The sequence below is a fragment of the Coregonus clupeaformis genome, chromosome 15 (genome assembly GCF_020615455.1).
Source record: "Coregonus clupeaformis isolate EN_2021a chromosome 15, ASM2061545v1, whole genome shotgun sequence".
NCBI lineage: Eukaryota > Metazoa > Chordata > Actinopteri > Salmoniformes > Salmonidae > Coregonus > Coregonus clupeaformis.
In genome coordinates this window covers 8,120,298-8,140,646 of record NC_059206.1, presented here as the reverse complement: position 1 = coordinate 8,140,646, position 20,349 = coordinate 8,120,298, and the positions used below count along the sequence as shown (strand labels likewise).

The following is a 20,349-nucleotide window of genomic DNA, read 5'->3' as shown; positions in this document are numbered from 1 at the left end:
AATTCTACACCTTTTTCCATGGGGTGGAGAGAAGATTAAGCAATTTTCTAACTAATTTCATACAATTCATTTTTTTTTGCCATAGGGCGAAGAGAAAAAATTGCAGTTTTTAATATGATATCTGATGATCAATGGGCCCACCTCCTGGTCGGTAATTCGACCATGGTTACTACACGTTTAGATACACTATATATACAAAAGTATATGGACACCCCTTCAAATGAGTGGATTTGGCTTTTTCATCCGCACCCGTTGCTGACAGGTGTATAAAATCGAGCACACAGCCATGCAATCTCCATAGACAAACATTGGCAGTAGAATGGCCTCACTGAAGAGCTCGACTTTCAACGTGGCACCGTCATAGGATGCCACCTTTCCAACAAGTCAGTTCGTCAAAGTTCTGCTAGAGCTGCCCCGGTCAACTGTAAGTGCTGTTATTGTGAAGTGGAAATGTCTAGGAGCAACAACGGCTCAGCCGCGAAGTGGTAGGCCACACAAGCTCACGGAACGGGATCGCCGAGTGCTGAAGCGCTTAGCGCGTAAAATTAGTCTGTCCTCGGTTGCTACACTCACTACCGAGTTCCAAACTGCCTCTGGAAGCAACGTCAGCACAATAACTGTTCGTCAGGAGCTTCATGAAATGGGTTTCCATGGCTGAGCAGCTGCACACAAGCCTAAGATGACCATGCGCAATGCCAAACATTGGCTGGAGTGGTGTAAAGCTCGCTGCCATTGAACTCTGGAGCAATGGAAGCGCGTTCTCTGGAGTGATGAATCACTCTTCACCATCTGGCAGTCTGTCGGACAAATCTGGGTTTGGCGTATGCCAGGAGAATGCTACCTGCCCGAATGCATAGTGCCAACTGTAAAGTTTGGTGGAGGAGGAATAATGGTCTGGGGCTGTTTTTCATGGTTCGGGCTAGGCCCCTTAGTTCCAGTGAAGGGGAATCTTAAAGCTACAGTGTAACAATGACATTCTAGACGATTCTGTGCTTCCAACTTTGTGACAACAGTTTTGGGAATGCCATTTCCTGTTTCAGCATTACAATGCCCCTAGCACAAAGTGAGTTCCATACAGAAATGGTTTGTCGAGATCAGTGTGGAAGAACTTGACTGGCCTGCACAGAGCCCTGACCTCAACCCCATCGAACACCTTTGGGATAAATTGGAAGGCCGACTGCAAGCCAGACCTAATCGCGCAACATTAGTGTCCAACCTCACTAATGCTCTTGTGGCTGAATGGAAGCAAGTCCCCGCAGCAATGTTCCAACATCTAGTGGAAAGCCTTCCCAGAAGAGTGGAGGCTGTTATAGCAGCAAATGAGGGAACCAACTCCATATTAATGCCCACGAGCAGGTGTCCACATACTTTTGGTCATGTAGTGTAGCTGGCCGCTAGACTGACATGGGCTAATTGAGTGACTGTCATAACAATAGAACAACTGCTGATGCACAACCAAATTTCCATATTGCACCTTGTGTATTCTATTATTCTAACTCTCAACAGTAAGTTGAGACCCCAACTGAGTTCCTAAAAAATTATTGATCTGTGGGCCTACAAAAGGGGGGGGCGCTAGAAAGTAACAGGTTGTTTGCACTGGTGTAAATGCCTAGCTCTTAAACTGGTGTTAGTTAGCATCAGAATAAATATGTTGAACGTGGCTAATGAATTGAATACATAATTTCCCCCCCCCATCCTCAGATTGCATATTGTGGGGCAGACACTAATCTCTCTTAACTCTGCCCCATCAGGCTGGCACACATGTCCCATGGAGAGGAGGAAATAACCCCTAAGAGGAGGAGAAGAAGACCCCACTGACGGCTGAGAGAGAGAGAGAGAGAGAGAGAGAGAGAGAGAGAGAGAGAGAGAGAGAGAGAGAGAGAGAGAGAGAGAGAGAGAGAGAGAGAGAGAGAGAGAGAGAGAGAGAGAGAGAGAGAGAGAGAGAGAGAGAGAGAGAGAGAGAGAGAGAGAGAGAGAGAGAGAGAGAGAGAGAGAGAGAGAGAGAGAGAGAGAGAGAGAGAGAGAGAGAGAGAGAGAGAGAGAAAACACACACAGAGAGAGAGAGAGAGAGAGAGAAAACACACACACAGAGAGAGAGAGAGAGAGAGAGAGACACACACACAGAGAGAGAGAGAGAGAGAAAACACACACACAGAGAGAGAGAGAGAGAGAGAGAGAGAGAGAAACACACACACAGAGAGAGAGAAAGCAAGCACACAGAAAGCAGTCAAACCAGCGCAGAATGGCTTTCTTGGACAACCCAGCCATTATTTTGGCCCACATCCGGCAGTCCCATGTGACCAGCGATGACACGGGCATGTGTGAGATGGTGCTAATCGACCACGACGTGGATCTGGAGAAGTGGCAGCTGGCCTCGGTGCCCGGTAGCAGCGGGGGGTCACTGGGTTCAGGCTCCCTAGGCGAAGGGGGCAGCGGAGGGGAGAACCCGGGCAGCGACCTCTCCCAGTCATTGGACATCACCTCCAGCTGGGACTTTGGCATCCGCCGGCGCTCCAACACAGGTAAACAATGGGGCTCTGACTGTGGCAAGAGAACCAGTTAGTGAGCGAGCTGTTTGTGGGGCTGTCGTGTGGAATTCAGATCAGTGGTTTACTCACATAGGCTAGTTGGCCAGTGGGGTGGTGCTTCTTGTTGTAGAAGGCAGCAATACAACAGGTTGATGCTGTATGTTTAATAAAGAGACTGCTGAGCAGGTTGGGGTCAGTTCCTAATTAGCCTTGTGAATTAATTGCAGAAGTCCACATAGAAAATAGTCATTCTCTTTCTGAATTAATTGGAATAGAATTGACCCCAGCCCTGCTGTAAAGTCTGTCTTTGAAAATCACATGTATTACCCCATGAACAAGCTTGTATAAAACACCAGGGCAGTATGAATGTTGTAAATAATTATACAATTAGAGTAAATACATTTTTATCTCTGACAAAAGCCTGGTGTTAATCAGATGTGGGTTTCAAAAGTATTTTGTTTTCTTACAAGTACTTTGAGCATTTGCCTGCTTGGAGCGCTAGGTGGGTGGGGTTTACACTTTTGGAACTTTTCCATTGGTTCCCTTACAATCAGGCAAGCTCAATCAAGCGCCACTAAAGTATTTGAAAGGAAACAAATACTAGTTGAACCCAGGCTTGGGGTTTATTGACCATGTTACCCCAGAGGAATTATTTAGGTTGGGTGCACCAAGCAGAACTCAGAACAATTAGGCCTAGTGGCTGTGAAAGTGGTCTTTGACAGAGCCTGCTTGGTTCACTCTGCTCATTTATTGTCCCTGGGCTTGTGATTTTCAGAGGTGGACGTTTAGGTTTTTACACGTTTACGTTGAATGCTTCATTGGTCATCGGTAAACATAGCATTGATTTGTATTGCCAAAGAGCTCTAATTTTGTTTCATTGGTCCGGAGAACATTTCCCCAGGATTTAGGCTTGTTTCGGTGGGTTTTTGCAACGTTCAATGGGGGGGGGGAGTTCTTGTCTCTTTCAGCAGTGGGGTCTTCCTATGTTTTACAACGACCAAATGAAGCGTTCAAAGAAAATAACACCCTCCCTACAATCAAACATGGGGGCGGTTCGATAATGCCGTGGGGTTGCTTTGCTGCCTCTGGTACTTGGGGGCCTTGAACGTGTGCAAGACATTAGGATATAAGCAGATTATCAAGGTGTTTTTGAGTGCAATTTTCAACCCAGTGTCCAAAAACTGGGTCTCTGTTGAAGTTTGTGGACCTTCCAGCAGGACAACAACCCAAACAAACATCAAAAAGCACCCAGGAATGGTTCAAGAATTAACACTGGACTGTTCTGGAGTGGCCAACGATGAGTTCAGATCTAAATCCCATCAAAAGCATTTATCAGAAGGCACCACTCAAACATTGACAAATTGGAGCAGTTTGCAGCTGAAGAGTGGGCCAAATTGCCAGCAGAAAGGTGCAGCATGGCTCATTGATGGCTACAAGAAGCATTTGTCTGCAGTTGTCTTCACCAAAGGCTGTTTGTTTAACCAAGTACTAGCTCTTGGTTGCCAATAATTGTGTCAATACCATTGGTTTTTATTTTCTTAATTCTAATTGTAATCTCAAGTTTCCCCCCCCAAAAAAAACCATTTCTGCAATGTTGACAAAAGTTCTTTTTTTTAAAAATGTCAACTCATTTGAGAAGAAATAGGGAATTATTTAAGAAAAGTGCAAGGGTGCCACTGGCAATATATCTGTCCGCTACTGTAAGTGCTTTGCCCAGTGCTTGAAGCGAGACATTGGGCAGTGCCACTTTGTAGTGCTACATGTGAAAAAACACTGCTATATTGAGGAGGACTCTTATTTTGTAAACGATTTCACACCAATGTCAGGATGGGGGTAGGCTGTGTGTGAAGTAGGGAGGAGTTCATTGGACCTGTAACCTTCCCTCTTTCCAGATTTCCAGTTCAAGTCTCAGAACTTATTAGCCAAGAAATTAAACCGTGCTGTACTCGGTACAGTGAGTGCTGATTTGGTTGTGTCTGAAAATCAAACGGGCAATAATATGTTTTCATGGAGTAATTAAAGTTTGGGTTCACGGCTCCCGAGGCATGCCTTCATGGTCTACAACGTTATTCCTCATAGTGTTTTTCTTTAAGGCTTTCCACTTCTCTTGATTTTATGGACGGTTGGCACAGCAGTTGTGGGCAGAGGCCATGGTAATCAGGGGATCGCCGGGGCTTGATTTGTATGTAAATGATGCTTTTGTTCGCTCTATTGCCCAAATGAAAAATATTGTTAAAAAAAAAAAAATGCCTCTTGTTGTTAACCCTTTAACTCATGGACACCAGCTCTTGAGGACCTTGAAAGGGTTATCAATGAAGGTTTATCAATGAAGGGTTATCAATGAATGGTTATCAATGAAGGGTTCTCTGTAAAGGTAGGCTGATGGATAAGGCATAACATGTTATTGAGTAGCCACGGGGAATCCTGTGTTATTCAATGAAGGTACATTATTATGAGCACACGATTGATGGAGTGAGATTCAAGCCCATGATATTATGTATTCAACCTTTACAGGGACAGGGTACAGTAACCATTAATTACTATTAATGCACAGAGCTGGGACATTTTTTTTATTGAAGGGAGAATTTAGTCAGCCCACCAAATTGATGGGAATAGCCTCATTTGTTTCTACAGTGGTACTGTGTCAAACGTGACCCTCAAGGTTATCTAGCTAGCTAAGCTAATTGTCTTCACCAATGTGTTACTCATACACACTATGCAATATAGGCGAGCCGTAAACCTCCGCGATTTCCATGATGTGGGTTCACGTCAGTCAGGAGGATGCTTGTGTGCTAGGAATCCCTTTAAAGGCAGAGGTGGGCATGGTGGGTTTGTATGGAATTAGCTGGGAACCAATGAGAGTTAAAAATGCCCGGAGCACAACTTGATCCATTGTGAGGTGCTTGGGTTTACTGCCAGAATCAGAGGGAGTCCAAAGGCATCTGAAGTCTGGCTAGACGATCTCCTTTTGGCTCCCTTGGCTCCTGTTGTGTTTGGGGAAGCGGTGGTGTTTTGGGGTCTGAGTGTTCTTCTGCTGAGACTTCACCTGAAGTGGCTGACTGTCTCACCAGGACGTCAACAAGAAAGGCGCGAGAAACCAGGGGTGGCTGGTAAGAAGACAAGTCTATATAAAACCTGGTACAAAACGTTTTTATAGACAAAACGAAAGTGTGACTGTTTGACTCTGGACTGCCTGAAGTGTCTAGTTGTATTTCTATAATGTAGATGTATAGATCTATTTGTTTTATTTCTATAATGTAGATGTATAGATCTATTTGTTTTATTTCTATAATGTAGATGTCTAGATCTATTTGTTTTATTTCTATAATGTAGATGTCTAGATCTATGTGTTTTATTTCTATAATGTAGATGTCTAGATCTATTTGTTTTATTTCTATAATGTAGATGTATAGATGTATGCCCCAGGAAGACCCCTCCCCCCCCCCAGGTAACTGCCACTGCTGCTGAAAAAAATCCTAGGGGAAACATTGGGTAGGGTGGGGGGTGGTCATCTGTGTTGGGCGGACAGGTTTGACACTGCCCAGCGAGAGTGTTTCTCGTCCCCCTCCAGTGTTCCTCGTAGCATATCTCACACCTCCCGAGATGTTGTTTACCATCAGTGTCCACAGTGTTCCCTTGCGTCAAATGTACTTTAAATAAACTTCAGTTTCTGTTTTCCCTCTCCTAGTGTGACTGCATGACCCTGACCAATGACAATGGTCAAAAAATGAGAAGAATGACTTTTGTTGGTCTGACTTTTTTTTTTTAATCCTTGTTTTATTTTCTTATTTTTTAAAGCTCAAAGACTTGAAAGGTTAAGGAAGGAGCGACAGAACCAGATCAAATGCAAAAACATTCAATGGAAGGAGAGGTCGTCTTCGCAATCAGGTACACTACATTTCTCCTTCTCTCCAGAAATATTTGCTGATAGGAGTTTCAATGAGGTAAAAGCTGATAGGAGTTTCAATGAGGTAAAAGCTGACAGGAGTTTCAATGAGGTAAAAGCTGACAGGAGTTTCAATGGGGCAAAATCTGATAGGAGTTTCAATGGAGTAAAAGCTTCAATGATCCTTTCTTTACACTGATCTCAGACAACTACAGTGCTGCATAGGGAATTTTCATGGAACCAGGGAATGGTTATTTTTCTTTGATCAATCTCCACATGTGATGTCACAAAATCCGATAGCATGTTACAGAAACTGTCACACCTACGCTATGTAGTGAAATGTACTACTATACAATGTATAGGCCTAATGCTAAAGTCCTGTTTGACTTGAAATCCTGGCACAATCAATAACGTCAGAGAGAATATGAATACGTTGTTCAATCACTCTCTGTTTGCCGTCAACACTTCATTTTCTGTCCCAGCGGAAGACCTGGGTTCCCTGTTTGAGAAGAGGGACTTCAAAGATAGGCCCAGGAGCACTGGTACCAAGTCAACCCTCTCCCTCCGGCTCGAGCAATGCCCCCAGCAGCTCAACAACCCTTTCAACGAATACTCCAAATTCGACGGCAAGGTAGGTGCTCCCAGGTGTCTGGTAACATATCTCTGATTTGGATAAAACGATGCTGAATTAGTTAATGTATCTTGAAAGCATGAAAATGTATTTCTTTTTTGTTGTACTGCAAAGAAAGACAAATCAAGTTTGATGCCAACCGGTATCATGTTTCACGTGCATACAAAATAAACTAGCAAACGTTCGCTCCTGCTCTCTAAACCTAAAGATTTAGCTTATTTTCTTTTTCTGATTCCTCCCCAGATGCATCAGGCCTTTTTCCCTGCTATGGCAATGTCATTTACAAGCACTTAGGCAGTAATTCCAAAACTTGGGAACCATCTCCGAATGTATATTGCAATTTTGGAGCAGCTTCTCATCGCTAATGGCGCAGGCGAAAGTCTCTGAAGGCTTTGTGACCTTATTTCTGTCATTTTGCTCTTAGACATGATCCAGAGGAAAGAGCACACTGGGAGAATTGTGTGTCGAATAAATGTCAGGGTGAATTGCTCGGGCCTTTTACAGGGATTTGTGGAAAAGAGCAAAGGTCGCGGCAAAGTGCCTTGGCAGCTCGCAGACAACCTGGTGGCTCAGATTAAACAAATAGCCTTTGATTCATGCCAAAGACGGCCTCTGCTGACGGAACCAGGGGACGAGCCTGCCTTAGCCTCTGCAATATCCCCCAATATTAGAAATAATATTTACATTACAGATGACCTTTTATAATCCACCATCTCTTGTCTCCAGTTTTCCACGTTGGTTTATGGATTTAAATGTATATGAGCTGTGTTAACAGTACGTCAGTGAAATATGATTCAGAAATCCACCTCACTTTTTTCCGTTGATACGTTCTTTTCGTTCAGCAACGAGGTAGTTGGTGTCTCTCTTTTTTGTCTCTCCAAGACATCTGGTTGCAGATTAGCCAAGTTTGCTGAAAGACACGTATCTCTCCCGTCACCAGTGGCAGTAACAGCTGGTCTTGCGTCGGTCGCAAAGACGTCAGGTTTACAGTTGCACTTTTTGGAGCGGGAAGATGAGCGCTTTTAATGCGGCTTGCGTTCATTTGGGTCGGCGTGTACGAGGCCGGGTGGCGTCGGTCGCAGATAAAGATTCATTGCGGCGGTTTGATTTAATGCCCGAGTAATGAGAGGCGTCCATGTGCTCGGGCAGATGTTTACACAGACCTCGCCCGCCCGGCTCTGACAGCAGTTAAAAAGTATAGTCGCCGTAATCGAATCTCGTGGCGGGCCGCATCAGGGAGGAGGACACAGATCGAATTAAACTGCATTTTAAGATTAATGTGCAGACAGGTAGAGTACAGAGCGATGGGGTTCTTTTTTTATCCCCCCCCCCCCCACAGTGTTTTTTCACCCGTTCTTTGCATTTCCTGGAGGTAGGTCTTCCTAGAACTGTTTACTAGTGAGTAAATCCCCAAGAGCAATGGAAGTCAATGAAGTATTTTCTCTGGACTGCATCTTTTATTACACTCTTTCCCAGTAATACTGAATCATAGAAAATATTTAGACGTTTTTATTTTATCCCCTTGTTCTTTTGTCAGTGGAGATTAAAAGGAGAGCAAGAGAGAAGCGATCATTAAGCCTCATCTGCATTTTCAACGCTATCTCAGGAAATAATCGAACACGCTGTTAAATTGCTCAGAAATATTACCCCCCCCTGTTTTTATACCATTTTGTGGTGGTGACAGGATAATGGTTGCGAATGGGACTATTGGTATTCTCTAGAAAATAAACCTATTAAGATTTGAAGACATACTGTGACCTGACTTGTTGACCACCAATGCCGTTTTTACATGGTTTCATAAGACTCTTATTCACTTTGAATAATCTCTCCACAAGGAGAAGCCCTTTATATTGTCAGGTAGTCTGTTGCCACAGAGCTATATTTAGGGAACTGTGTGTCTGACTCTTATTGATGTGTACATGTGACACGCACGATGGACTTTCTTTTCACATACACACTCCTCCCTCCCAACCAGCCCCCTAACCAGAGCCATACACACTCCTTCCTCCTCCCTCCCAACCAGCCCCCTAACCAGAGCCATGTACACTCCTTCCCCTCACTCCCAACTTGCCCCCTAGCTAGTCCTCTCAACAATTAATATATATATATTTTTTTACATTTTAGTCATTTAGCAGACGCACTTATCCAGAGCGACTTACAGTTTAGTGAGTGCATACATTTTTCATACTACGCCCCCCGTGGGAATCGAACCCACAACCCTGGCGTTGCAAACGCCATGCTCTACCAACTGAGCTACAGGAGGCCTAATAGACACCAAAGCTACCGGCTAGCCCAACGCTAAGTTCATTGGATATTATTAACCGCTGCCCTCAGTGGTTAAACAGCAGGCCGAAGGCCCCGAGGACCTGTAAGAGACCCACCACTTAAAACTGTCACTTCCAAAGGAGGCCTCCGAGTACCTCTGACCTGCAGTTCATCACACGTTGTCATCGTTCAGGGGAGGTGCTCAGCACAAAGGCACGGAACCCAAAGCACCGCCGGTCAGACGGGGAGAATTGATCTGCTCATTACCTACCGGCACCAACTCTTCCCTTTTAACGAAGGGGTGAAATTAAAGCTGCTACACGGCGGGAGGGGCAGGGTGGCAGCTAGCTTCAAGGACCTTTCGTCGGATGGGAGTTGGAAAAGATTGCACAGTTCACCTGTCTAGTTTCCTATCGGCGTCTTTGCTTCTCTTCTGTGAAGTCTGTTATCTTTTGCTCTACCTAGGTGTCGAATGGGTTCTAAAGCTGGTCCCTCTGCACACATGAGTAGAGAAGAGCTCCATGAAGCTGGTCTATTACTTTAGAAAATGGAGAGTACACCCAACTTCAATGGGACTTGACATTTTCTCTCGCCACGTAATCTGTCCAGATCCTCTTCGTTTCGCTCAATGAGCTGTGAATGACTGATGCCTGAGTGAAATATATATCTCCAGCAGCCAAAGAGGAACTGACATCCTCCATTTCGATACTACAGGTGACATTCATTAACTGGAAAAGTTAGAGATATTCTAGAGGAACACAATCAGTGGCCGTAGATTGAAAATAATTTTAACCTGTTGAAAAGATATGGAGGGTAGGAGTTACCAGTAGCATACCTCAAACATAACACCAAAAACAGTGTGAAAACATAGGTTATACAGAAGGACCATGGTTTGTCAAGGACATCCCGGGGTCGAAAAAACACGCACTGAGCAACTGAACCCCACTCTGCTCCGTAGACAGGAGGGAAGACTGCGTACAAGACAAAGCAAGCAGCAAAAATAATAGACATTGGCACCTGTGCACACGGCATGGTCCGCCTGGGGGTGGGGCTGCTCGTCTACTTCCCCGACCCTTCCCCCAACACATCAAGGCCCCTAGCCTCCCCATCCTGACATTACCATAGCAACCGTCCTGAGACTGTAGCCCGGCGACACAGGGACCAACTCATTACGGTGATGATTAGTGAAATGGAGTCCGTGTATTTGATTAATCATCACCATGGATACAGAAAACATTGCGATCACTTTTAACGGAACAAATACCTCTGGAGACTTCTTAAGGATTAATTGATGGTGGCACCGATGCATATTTCTCTTCAATGGTGGCCGCTAACACTCCAGGTTCTTTTCATTTTGCATTAAAGACAGTTTGATGGCCTTTCTTTTTTGGTTGACGATTTGCATCACTTGAGAAATGAACCCATGCATAGTGATGCAAGATGTTTTCATTGTGGAGCATATCGATTGGACAAGTCCACTCATTGATTGGATGAGTGGTTGTGATATGACATGAGTGGGCTATACCATGGCATGCACTGTAAACTGTTTGTTCTCAAAGCCCAGTTGTTAAACATCAAGGTACTGTGTTAGCTGATTAAAGCAGACACTTCAGCACTAAGGCTGACTAGACACTATACGACTAGACACTATTTTTGGCCATTCTCAAATCGCATACAAACGGCTTGGGGAGGGGAGGGGGGGGACATTAAATCGCAAAGTGTAAGCATTTCCCCGATTTTGAGATTGATAGGTTTTACCCCCCCCGCTCTGATTTTCTGACATGTTTGGTAGTGCTCTGATCAGATGCGAGGCGTGTCAGAAATGAATCTGGTGTCAGCCAATCAGCTCCTCGAAACTACCGTAAAACGTCCATTCTTTTATAATTGCCGGGCATTGTTTCACATTTTAACAAATAAACAGATCGAATCAAACGTGTAATAACGCATGCACATATCCTCTCCGGTGGAATCTAACAGCATCTTTATCTTGCGCTGCATGATTGATTTCTGCCATGTCAAAACGCAAGGCTGTCCATCACTTTTTTGTCATGTAATAGACCAAGAAGTGCGTTTTAAATGCAATCAGTGTTTTAAATATCAAACTGGCTTGATGACAGAACTTATTATTGACAGACGCCAGGGCATCTCCGCAGTTGAGGCAAAAAAACACCTGGGCTAGTAATTTAAGTTTTACGACTGAGAAGTTCACCGAAGTTTATCACAACAATGCCACGTGTGCGAACTCGACTGTTCAGCCTGATGATGGGAATCACTCTACTCATATATGTGTCGCTAGGTGTAGCCTACGTCTCATACTGATAACCAGCTCAGTACAGTCTGGCTTGACTGACTAGTCAAATGTAAAACCGTCTAGTGTTCAGAAGTGTTTTTTTTATTTTTTTTATCTACGAACATTACAAGCTCATTTAAGTTGTTTTAAGAGGGCTGCTGACATAATATTCTCTCGCTGTTGTCTTTGCCACTCTGCAACTATCTGTCTCCTTTCTCCTTTCTCCTCTCTGTTAAAGATAAACGACGTAGAGTTTATTAGCTAAGATGCCTCAGACAAGCGCACAGAGAGGATGACGTAGAGTTTATTAGCTAAGATGCCTCAGACAAGCGCACAGAGAGGATGACGTTAGCTGCCAGAGACTTGCCGCTCTTAGTGTCAGAATCTTGAAAAGAGGCAGTTTGTTTGTAAATTTCGGATCGTGCCGTTACGTTAGCCTGACTTCATGCTGTTACGTTAGCCTAAATGTATGCTGTTACGTTAGCTTGACTTAATGCTGTTATGTTAGCCTGACTTCATGCTGTTACGTTAGCCTGACTTCATATTATTTGTATTTATTTACTTTATTTAACCAGGTAAGCCAGTTAAGTAATTTACAACTGCGACCTGGCCAAGATAAAGCAAAGCAGTGCGATAAAAACAACAACAACAACACAGAGTTACATATTGGATAAACAAAATGTACAGTCAAAAACACAATGTTAACTTGACTTAATGCTGTTATGTTAGCCTGACGTCATGCTGTTACTTTAGCCTGACTTCATGCTGTTACGTTAGCCTGACTTAATGCTGTTAAGTTAGCCTGACGTCAAGCTGTTACGTTATCCTGATTTCATGCTGTTACGTTAGCCTGACTTCATGCTGTTACGTTAGCCTGACTTCATGCTGTTACGTTATCCTGACTTCATGCTGTTACGTTAGCCTGACTTCATGCTGTTACGTTAGCCTGACTTCAAATCAAATGTTATTTGTCACATGCGCCGAATACAACAGGTGTGGACCTTACAGTGAAAGGCTGACTTACAAGCCCTTAACCAACAATGCAGTTCAAGAAATAGAGTTAAGAAAATATTTACTAAATACACGAAAGTACAAAAGAAAAGAAAAAGTAATGCAATAAAATAACAATAACGAGGCTATATACAGGGGGTACCGGTACCGAGTCTATGTGCGGGGGTACAGGTTAGTCGAGGTAATTTGTACATGTAGATAGGGGTAAAGTGACTATGCATAGATAATAAACAGCAAGTAGCAGCAGTGGAAAAACAAAGGGTGGGGGGGTGTCAATGTAAATAGTCCGGGTGGCCATTTGATTAATTGTTCAGCAGTCTTATGGCTTGGGGTAGAAGCTGTTAAGGAGCCTTTTGGACCTAGACTTGTACCGGTACCGCTTGCCGTGCGGTAGCAGAGAGGACAGTCTATGACTTTGGTGACTGGAGTCTTTGACAATTTTTTGGGCCTTCCTCTGACACCGCCTAGTATATAGGTCCTGGATGGCAGGAAGCTTGGCCCCAGTGATGTACTGAGCCGTACGCACTACCCTCTGTAGCGCCTTACGGTCGGATGCCGAGCAGTTGCCATACCAGGCGGTGATGCAACTGGTCAGGAAGCTCTCGACGGTGCAACTGTAGAACTTTTTGAGGATCTGGGGACCCATGCCAAATCTTTTCAGTCTCCTGAGGGGGAAAAGTGTTGTCGTGCCCTCTTCACGACTGTCTTGGTGTGTTTGGACCATGATAGTTTGTTGGTGATGTGTACACCAAGGAACTTGAAACTCTCGACCCGATCCTCTACAGTCCCGTCGATGTGAATGGAGCCGTGTTCGGCCCTCCTTTTCCTGGAGTCCACGATCAGATCCTTTGTCTTGCTCACGTTGAGGGAGAGGTTGTTTACCTGGCACCACACGGCCAGGTCTCTGACCACCTCCCTATAAGCTGGCTCATCGTTGTCGGTGATCAGGCCTACCACTGTTGTGTCATCAGCAAACTTAAAGATGATGTTGGAGTCGTGCTTGGCCACGCAGTCATGGGTGAACAGAGAGTACAGGAGGGGACTAAGCACGCACACCTGAGGGGCCCCGGTGTTGAGAATCAGCGTGGCAGATGTCTTGTTGCCTACCCTTACCACCTGAGGTCGGCCCGTCAGGAAGTCCAGGATCCAGTTGCAGAGGGAGGTGTTTAGTCCCAGGGTCCTTAGCTTAGTGATGAGCTTTGTGGGCACTATGGTGTTGAACGCTTAGCTGCAGTCAATGAAGAGCATCCTCACATAGGTGTTCTTTTTGTCCAGGTGGGAAAGGGCAGTGTGGAGTGCGATTGAGATTGCGTCATCTGTGGATCTGTTGGGGCAGTATGCGAATTGGAGTTGGTCTATGGTTTCCGGGATGATGGTGTTGATGTGAGCCATGACCAGCCTTTCAAAGCACTTCATGGCTACAGATGTGAGTGCTACCAGGTGGTAGTCATTTAGGCAGGTTACCTTCACTTTCTTGGGCACAGGAACTATGGTGGTCTGCTTGAAACCTGTAGGTATTACAGACTCGGTCTGGGAGAGGTTGAAAATGTCAGTGAAGACACTTGCCAGTTGGTCCGCACATGCTCTGAGTACACGTCCTGGTAATCCGTCTAGCCCCACATCCTTGTGAAAGTTGACCTGTTTAAAGGTCTTGCTCACACCGGCTACGGAGAGCGTAATAACACAGTCGTCCGGAATAGCTGATGCTCTCATGCATGCTTCAGTGTTGCTTGCCTCGAAGCGAGCATAAAAGGCATTTAGCTCATCTGGTAGGCTCGTGGCACTGGGCAGCTCGTGGCTGGGTTTCCCTTTGTAGTCCGTAATAGTTTGCAAGCCCTGCCACATCCGACGAGAGTCAGAACTGTTGTAGTAGGATTCAATCTTAGTCCTGTATTGAAGCTTTGCCTGTTTGATGGTTCGTCTGAGGGCATAGCAGGATTTCTTATAAGCGTCCGGATTAGTGTCCCGCTCCTTGAAAGCGGCAGCTCTAGCCTTTAGCTCTGTGCGGATGTTGCCTGTAATCCATGACTTCTGGTTGGGTTATGTAGGTACGGTCACTGTGGGGACAACGTCGTAGATGCACTTGAAGCCGGTGGTATACTCCTCAATGCCATTGGATGAATCCCGGAACATATTCCAGTCTGTGCTAGCAAAACAGTCCTGTAGCATAGCATCAGCGTCATCTGACCACTTCCGTATTGAGCGAGTCACTGGCGAGTCATGCTGTTACGTTAGCCTGACTTCATGCTGTTACGTTAGCCTGACTTCATGCTGTTACGTTAGCCTGACTTCATGCTGTTACGTGGAAAGTGGATTATTATTATAAAAATAAAATTTAAAAAATTCAAAGCTGAAATGTTTTGATTCAATAAGTATTCAACCCCTTTGTCATGGCAAGCCTAAATAAGTTCAGAAGAAAGAATTTGCTTCACAAACTTCCCTCAATCGAGCAGTGAATTTCAAACACGGATTCAACCACAAAGACCAGGGAGGTTTTCCAATGCCTCGCAAAGAAGCGCACCTATTGGTAGATGGGTAAACATTTAAAAAATCCCTTTGAGAATGGTGAAGTTACTTTGGATGGTGAATCAATACACTTAGTCACTACAAAGATACAGGCGTCCTTCCTAATTCAGTTGCCGGAGAGGAAGGAAACCGCACAGGGATTTCACCATGAGGCCAACGGTGACTTTAAATCAGTTACAGAGTTGAATGGCTGTGATAGGAGAAAACTGAGGATGGATCAACAACATTGTAGTTACTCCACAATACTAACCTCATTGACAGAGTGAAAAGGAAGCCTGTACAGAATAAAAAATATTCCAAAACATGCATTCTGTTTGCAACAAGACACTAAAGTAATACTGCAAAAAATGTGTCAAAGCAATTAACTTTTCTTCCCTGAAAAACAAAGTGTTATGTTTAGGGCAAATCCAATACAACACATTATTGAGTACCACTCTCCATATTTTCAGGTTATGGATATGCTTGTAATCGTTAAGGACTTGGACGTTTTTTAGGATAAAAAATTAACGGAATGGAGCTAAGCACAGGCACAATCCTAGAGCAAAACCTGTTTCAGTCTGCTTTCCACCTGACACTTGGAGAGGAATTCACCTTTCATTAGGACTACAACATGTGGAATAAGTCAAGGGTTATGAACAATGTTCCCTCTAATGTTTTTCGGCACTGAGCAAATTTCAGGTCTGCTGAGCGCAAACTTGAACGTTGTGAAAATTCAGTTCAACTTCCAGCGCGCGTTTACTTTGAACTCTGTGGCTGTACCCGCTTTAAGTTACAGTTTTAACAGTGGCCAAGTAACCTACTGTGGCTATTTTATTATAATGTAGGCCTACCAGAGTGGCCTACCATCAAAAACAATAGAGAAAATGCATCCCATAACATTTTAACATGGTAATAGCTGTTCTATCGTTCAGCCTACAGTAGCAGCCAATGTGTGGTGTTCAATGTAGGCCTACATTCCATGATACTTTTTTAAAAAAACATGCAGGGCTTGACATTAACCCGTTAATCCACTTGTCCTTCAGACAAGGAGGTGACTGAAAATGTTTTTGTGTTGTTTGATGCAAGAAACCACTTTACAAAGTAAAATGCATTATTATTCCCATACCATTATTACAGAGAATCAGACAAATTATGCTACCCTCTGCCTATTGGCTATTTAGCTTATTCAAGCTTGTCTCAAAATACAACACTGCAGCTTTAAGACAAAAAAAAGCTCTTTACCTGACTAGCTTTTCAAAGATGGCTAGAAATGTACACGTTTTGTACTCTTGTAGGAAGCAATCCCTCCCCTATTGCTGACTACAAATGATCTATAACTGGGCTAATAACTCACTAACTAGCAAAGGATATATTAACAAAATGCGCACATGTGGATGGATATATGCAGCTCTCGCTTGGATCTCAAAACAAGCACTTCTACTCATGGCTGCTCATGCTGTAAACAGTCCAGTTCAAAGTAAACGGCACAGATCCATATATGGCAATGGTCTATTTGCATATTGGCCTACTGCAGCTCTGATTGGTTATGCCGCACCGGTCTGTGTGGAGTATGCGCTGAGTCGTGCGCGTCAACGCAATATAATCCTACTCTGATGCGTTCTCCCTACAACAAACAATCTCTTGCATAGTTTGTTTTGTTTCGGTATGTTGCGTTGAAAGTGGCAAATATTGCGTTGATTTCGATCGCAATTGCCACAGTAAAGGGAAACGGTGATAGTGTTAACTAACAGGGAAAACTCTAGAGAGTTGAGTGAAGTTCAATCTCGTGCTTCTCTCTGTGGGCTGATATTTCTTCTGCGCGGTAGACCTGGGGGGAGCTGCTCTGCCGTTTAGAGGGAACATTGGGTATGAATACTTTCTGAAGGCACTGTATACCATACTAAAACCCATGAGGTTAAATTGATAAACCCATGAGGTTAAACTGATAAACCCATGAGGTTAAACTGATCACCCTCTCTGTGTAATACATCACAGTCAGAGGGGAATTGTATAATGTAATTGTTGTGACAATAGAATGGCTTTTACTTAGCAACTGACAGAATTGTGGTCTGGTACACCTAGGAAATATGACGTCTTGAACCTCGAGAGCATACGCAGTGCCTTGTTTTGTATTTAATTAAGGTAAGTGCACAGCGCAGCACAATTTTGTGGCCATAAAATCTGATGCCAAACATTTATATATTCCACCTGACATTATATTTTAGTTCCCTTTTCAAAGTTAATTTGGTGCTGATATGTTTTCACCAGAGTTGAAATATGCCAGTAGGTAATGAATTATTCCTCCCTAGTAAGACAATAGGATAGACTCGAGGCTGGACGGTGGCTGCTTAGCTTTTTATGGTTTTATTTTGTCGTGTAATGAAGTCAGGGTCAGGAGACAACACGGGCCTCAGCGAGGAGCAGAGATGGGGCCTGGCGGCGCGGTTGTGACGATCACCATGCCGATGACGCCGCCACGCACTCGTCTCTCAGCTGCCCCCGTGACCACTGGAGCCTCTGAAAACATCTGGGCCCTTTGATGGGAAAAATTACGTTTTTGGTCCAAATGACTCTATAATTTGGCGCTTCCAGTCAGTCGAAACGCTTGATGCATCATTATTCGCGGGTCAGTAGAAAAGTGCCTTCAACTCGGGCTTTCTGGCATGATTAAAAAACTATAAATGCGTCATTTAAGAAATTGCCGCTGTCAACGGGAAGCACGATGCGTGCATAAAACCCATTATGTGGAGGAGCTAATGAAAGGCCTTTACCCAAAAAATAATTTTAGTAATTTAATAAATAAATTGTGGAATTTATTGAATGCAGCTTGGCACTGAAGGGAGGAAGTTTTTTCTCTCCAAATACAGTAATGTATTATGTCCTTTTTTCCTCTAATGTATTGCTCCATCAGAACTGATTTCTGGCTCCGATTTAATGAAGTACCATTTGGAAATGAGATCTTGTTCTCGCCTTCCCTTTCTGATTGCATGTGGAAATGATAAATAAATGGCGTAAAACCTACCGTCTCAGATTTCAACTGTATCACTTTTCAGTAGGACTAATAATTGATACACAGAAAATAGATACACAGGTGATAAAAAGTCGACCAATGTAGAAAGTGTAAAATACTGTTTTTTCAGCATTTCCTCAAAAATGGAAAAATCCCATCCATTTTATCAAGGAGGTTTTATGATGATAAACGGCTAGAAGAGACCTATGTATTTGTTCTCTGTTCCTCCTCCTCCTCCTCCTCCTCCTCCTCCTCTTCAGACACTTTGCAAAAATCTCCTGGGGTCAAATTAATTTCCAGGCCTCAGCTTATTGAACCGTGCTGCCGCCGCGTGTTAAATTCTGCCCTGGGTCCTCCTCACACCTTGGCCCTAAAAGCTCTACCTGTTTTCAGCATCGCAAATAGCCTCCTCTTTCATTTTCTGACAGCTTACGGTTTACCTTGTAGATTTGTCATTGTGCGTCATTTCATGCAAGCACTGGGTTGCTATTTTCCTTTGAATTAAATTGATCTCACCATTGTCTTCCTTTCTTGCTGTAACTCCCCACAATGTCACACTTTCTGCAACTGTGTTCAAATCGCTCATTCCTAGGCATGGGAGGGACACTATATTGTGTATTAATTCTAATTACTGGCTTGTATTGGCTGACCAAAGAGATGAGCTAACCCTATGAATCAACAGATATGCATATGGGAGTCTTGATTTTTGTCTCAGCTAGTCTTCCCAATCATATCAAATACATTTTCAGTGGAGGCTTGGTCCGTGCTTTAACTAAGCAGCAGGCTTACCACAATTTTGTCAGTGTACCGTGTAGACGTCGTTTGTGCTCCAGTGGTGTGTTCTGTGTAGAAACACACCTTCAGTATGTCTACCTGTATGTTTACGGTGATATCTTCTATGCTGGTTTGAAATGATCTGCTGCCAGATAAATTAGCCTAACACTTAAAGAACGTCATGTATCAAGCCCGTTTGGAGCGATTAAACACACAGAGGCTGAATTATAATGGATCCTGTGTTCCTGATGGCATATCATTTAAACGTCTCCTCACATCTTAAAAATCCACAAGCAACTATAATGTGGTCCTCTGTAGCTCAGCTGGTAGAGCACGGCGCTTGTAACGCCAAGGTAGTGGGTTCGATCCCCGGGACCACCCATACACAAAAATGTATGCACGCATGACTGTAAGTCGCTTTGGATAAAAGCGTCTGCTAAATGGCATATTATTATTATTATTATTATAATGTACTCAAGGAAAGTAGTCTGCCAAAGAAAAGCCGGAGGACCTTACCACCAGCAATTATTTAGAGCAACTTATAGGTCCACAGTGCATTGTTTATATGCATTTATGTCAGGGCATCTTTTCACTATCAAGGCAAACAATTTGAACCTGAGATGAACGTTAACATTTAACGTCAGCATTTTGCATGCATTTAAATGCCAATATGCACTTATTTTCAGTTATGCAGACATATCCTAAGCTAGAATTTGACCGTAAGTGATTATGACGATTAATGTACAGTGTAACTTTAATTGTATTTTTTTTCCCTTTTCTCTCCTGCAGGGCCACGTAGGTACAACCGCAACCAAAAAAATTGACGTCTACCTCTCGATGCAGTCTGCACAGGAGAAGCTGCATCCCATGATGGTGGTGACCATCGCCAACGCTCGGGTCCACGACCTCATCGGCCTCATCTGCTGGCAGTACACCAGCGAGGGCCGCGAACCCAAACTTAAGTGAGTGCCCATGACACTATGGCTATGTCCCAAATATCTATCCTTCCTTCCAAAGTGTGCACTTGTTCACTCTCCTTACTTTGATTTGAAAGTAAATTACTGGCATAATAAATAGGGTAGAAACTCCCTCTAGTCCAGGGGTTTCCAACAGGTAGATATCCTCTAGCCCAGGGGTCTCCAACAGGTAGATATCCTCTAGCCCAGGGGTCTCCAACAGGTAGATATCCTCTAGCCCAGGGGTCTCCAACAGGTAGATATCCTCTAGCCCAGGGGTCTCCAACAGGTAGATATCCTCTAGTCCAGGGGTCTCCAACAGGTAGATATCCTCTAGCCCAGGGGTTTCCAACAGGTAGATATCCTCTAGCCCAGGGGTCTCCAACAGGTAGATATCCTCTAGCCCAGGGGTCTCCAACAGGTAGATATCCTCTAGCCCAGGGGTCTCCAACAGGTAGATATCCTCTAGCCCAGGGGTCTCCAACAGGTAGAT

General features: G+C 44.1%; 1 protein-coding gene across 1 annotated transcript in view; it reads left to right on the top strand.

Annotated features, from left to right (window-relative positions):
• Positions 1-2,155: 2,155 nt before the first annotated feature.
• Positions 2,156-20,349, top strand: part of mapkap1 (MAPK associated protein 1) — a 102,371-nt gene continuing 84,177 nt past the window's right edge. Inside the window, exons 1-4 of the mRNA XM_041897337.2 lie at positions 2,156-2,522; positions 6,327-6,416; positions 6,897-7,045; positions 19,690-19,862. Coding sequence (XP_041753271.1) covers positions 2,243-2,522; positions 6,327-6,416; positions 6,897-7,045; positions 19,690-19,862 — 692 coding nt within the window. The 5' untranslated portion in view covers positions 2,156-2,242. The remainder of the gene's footprint in view (positions 2,523-6,326; positions 6,417-6,896; positions 7,046-19,689; positions 19,863-20,349) is intronic.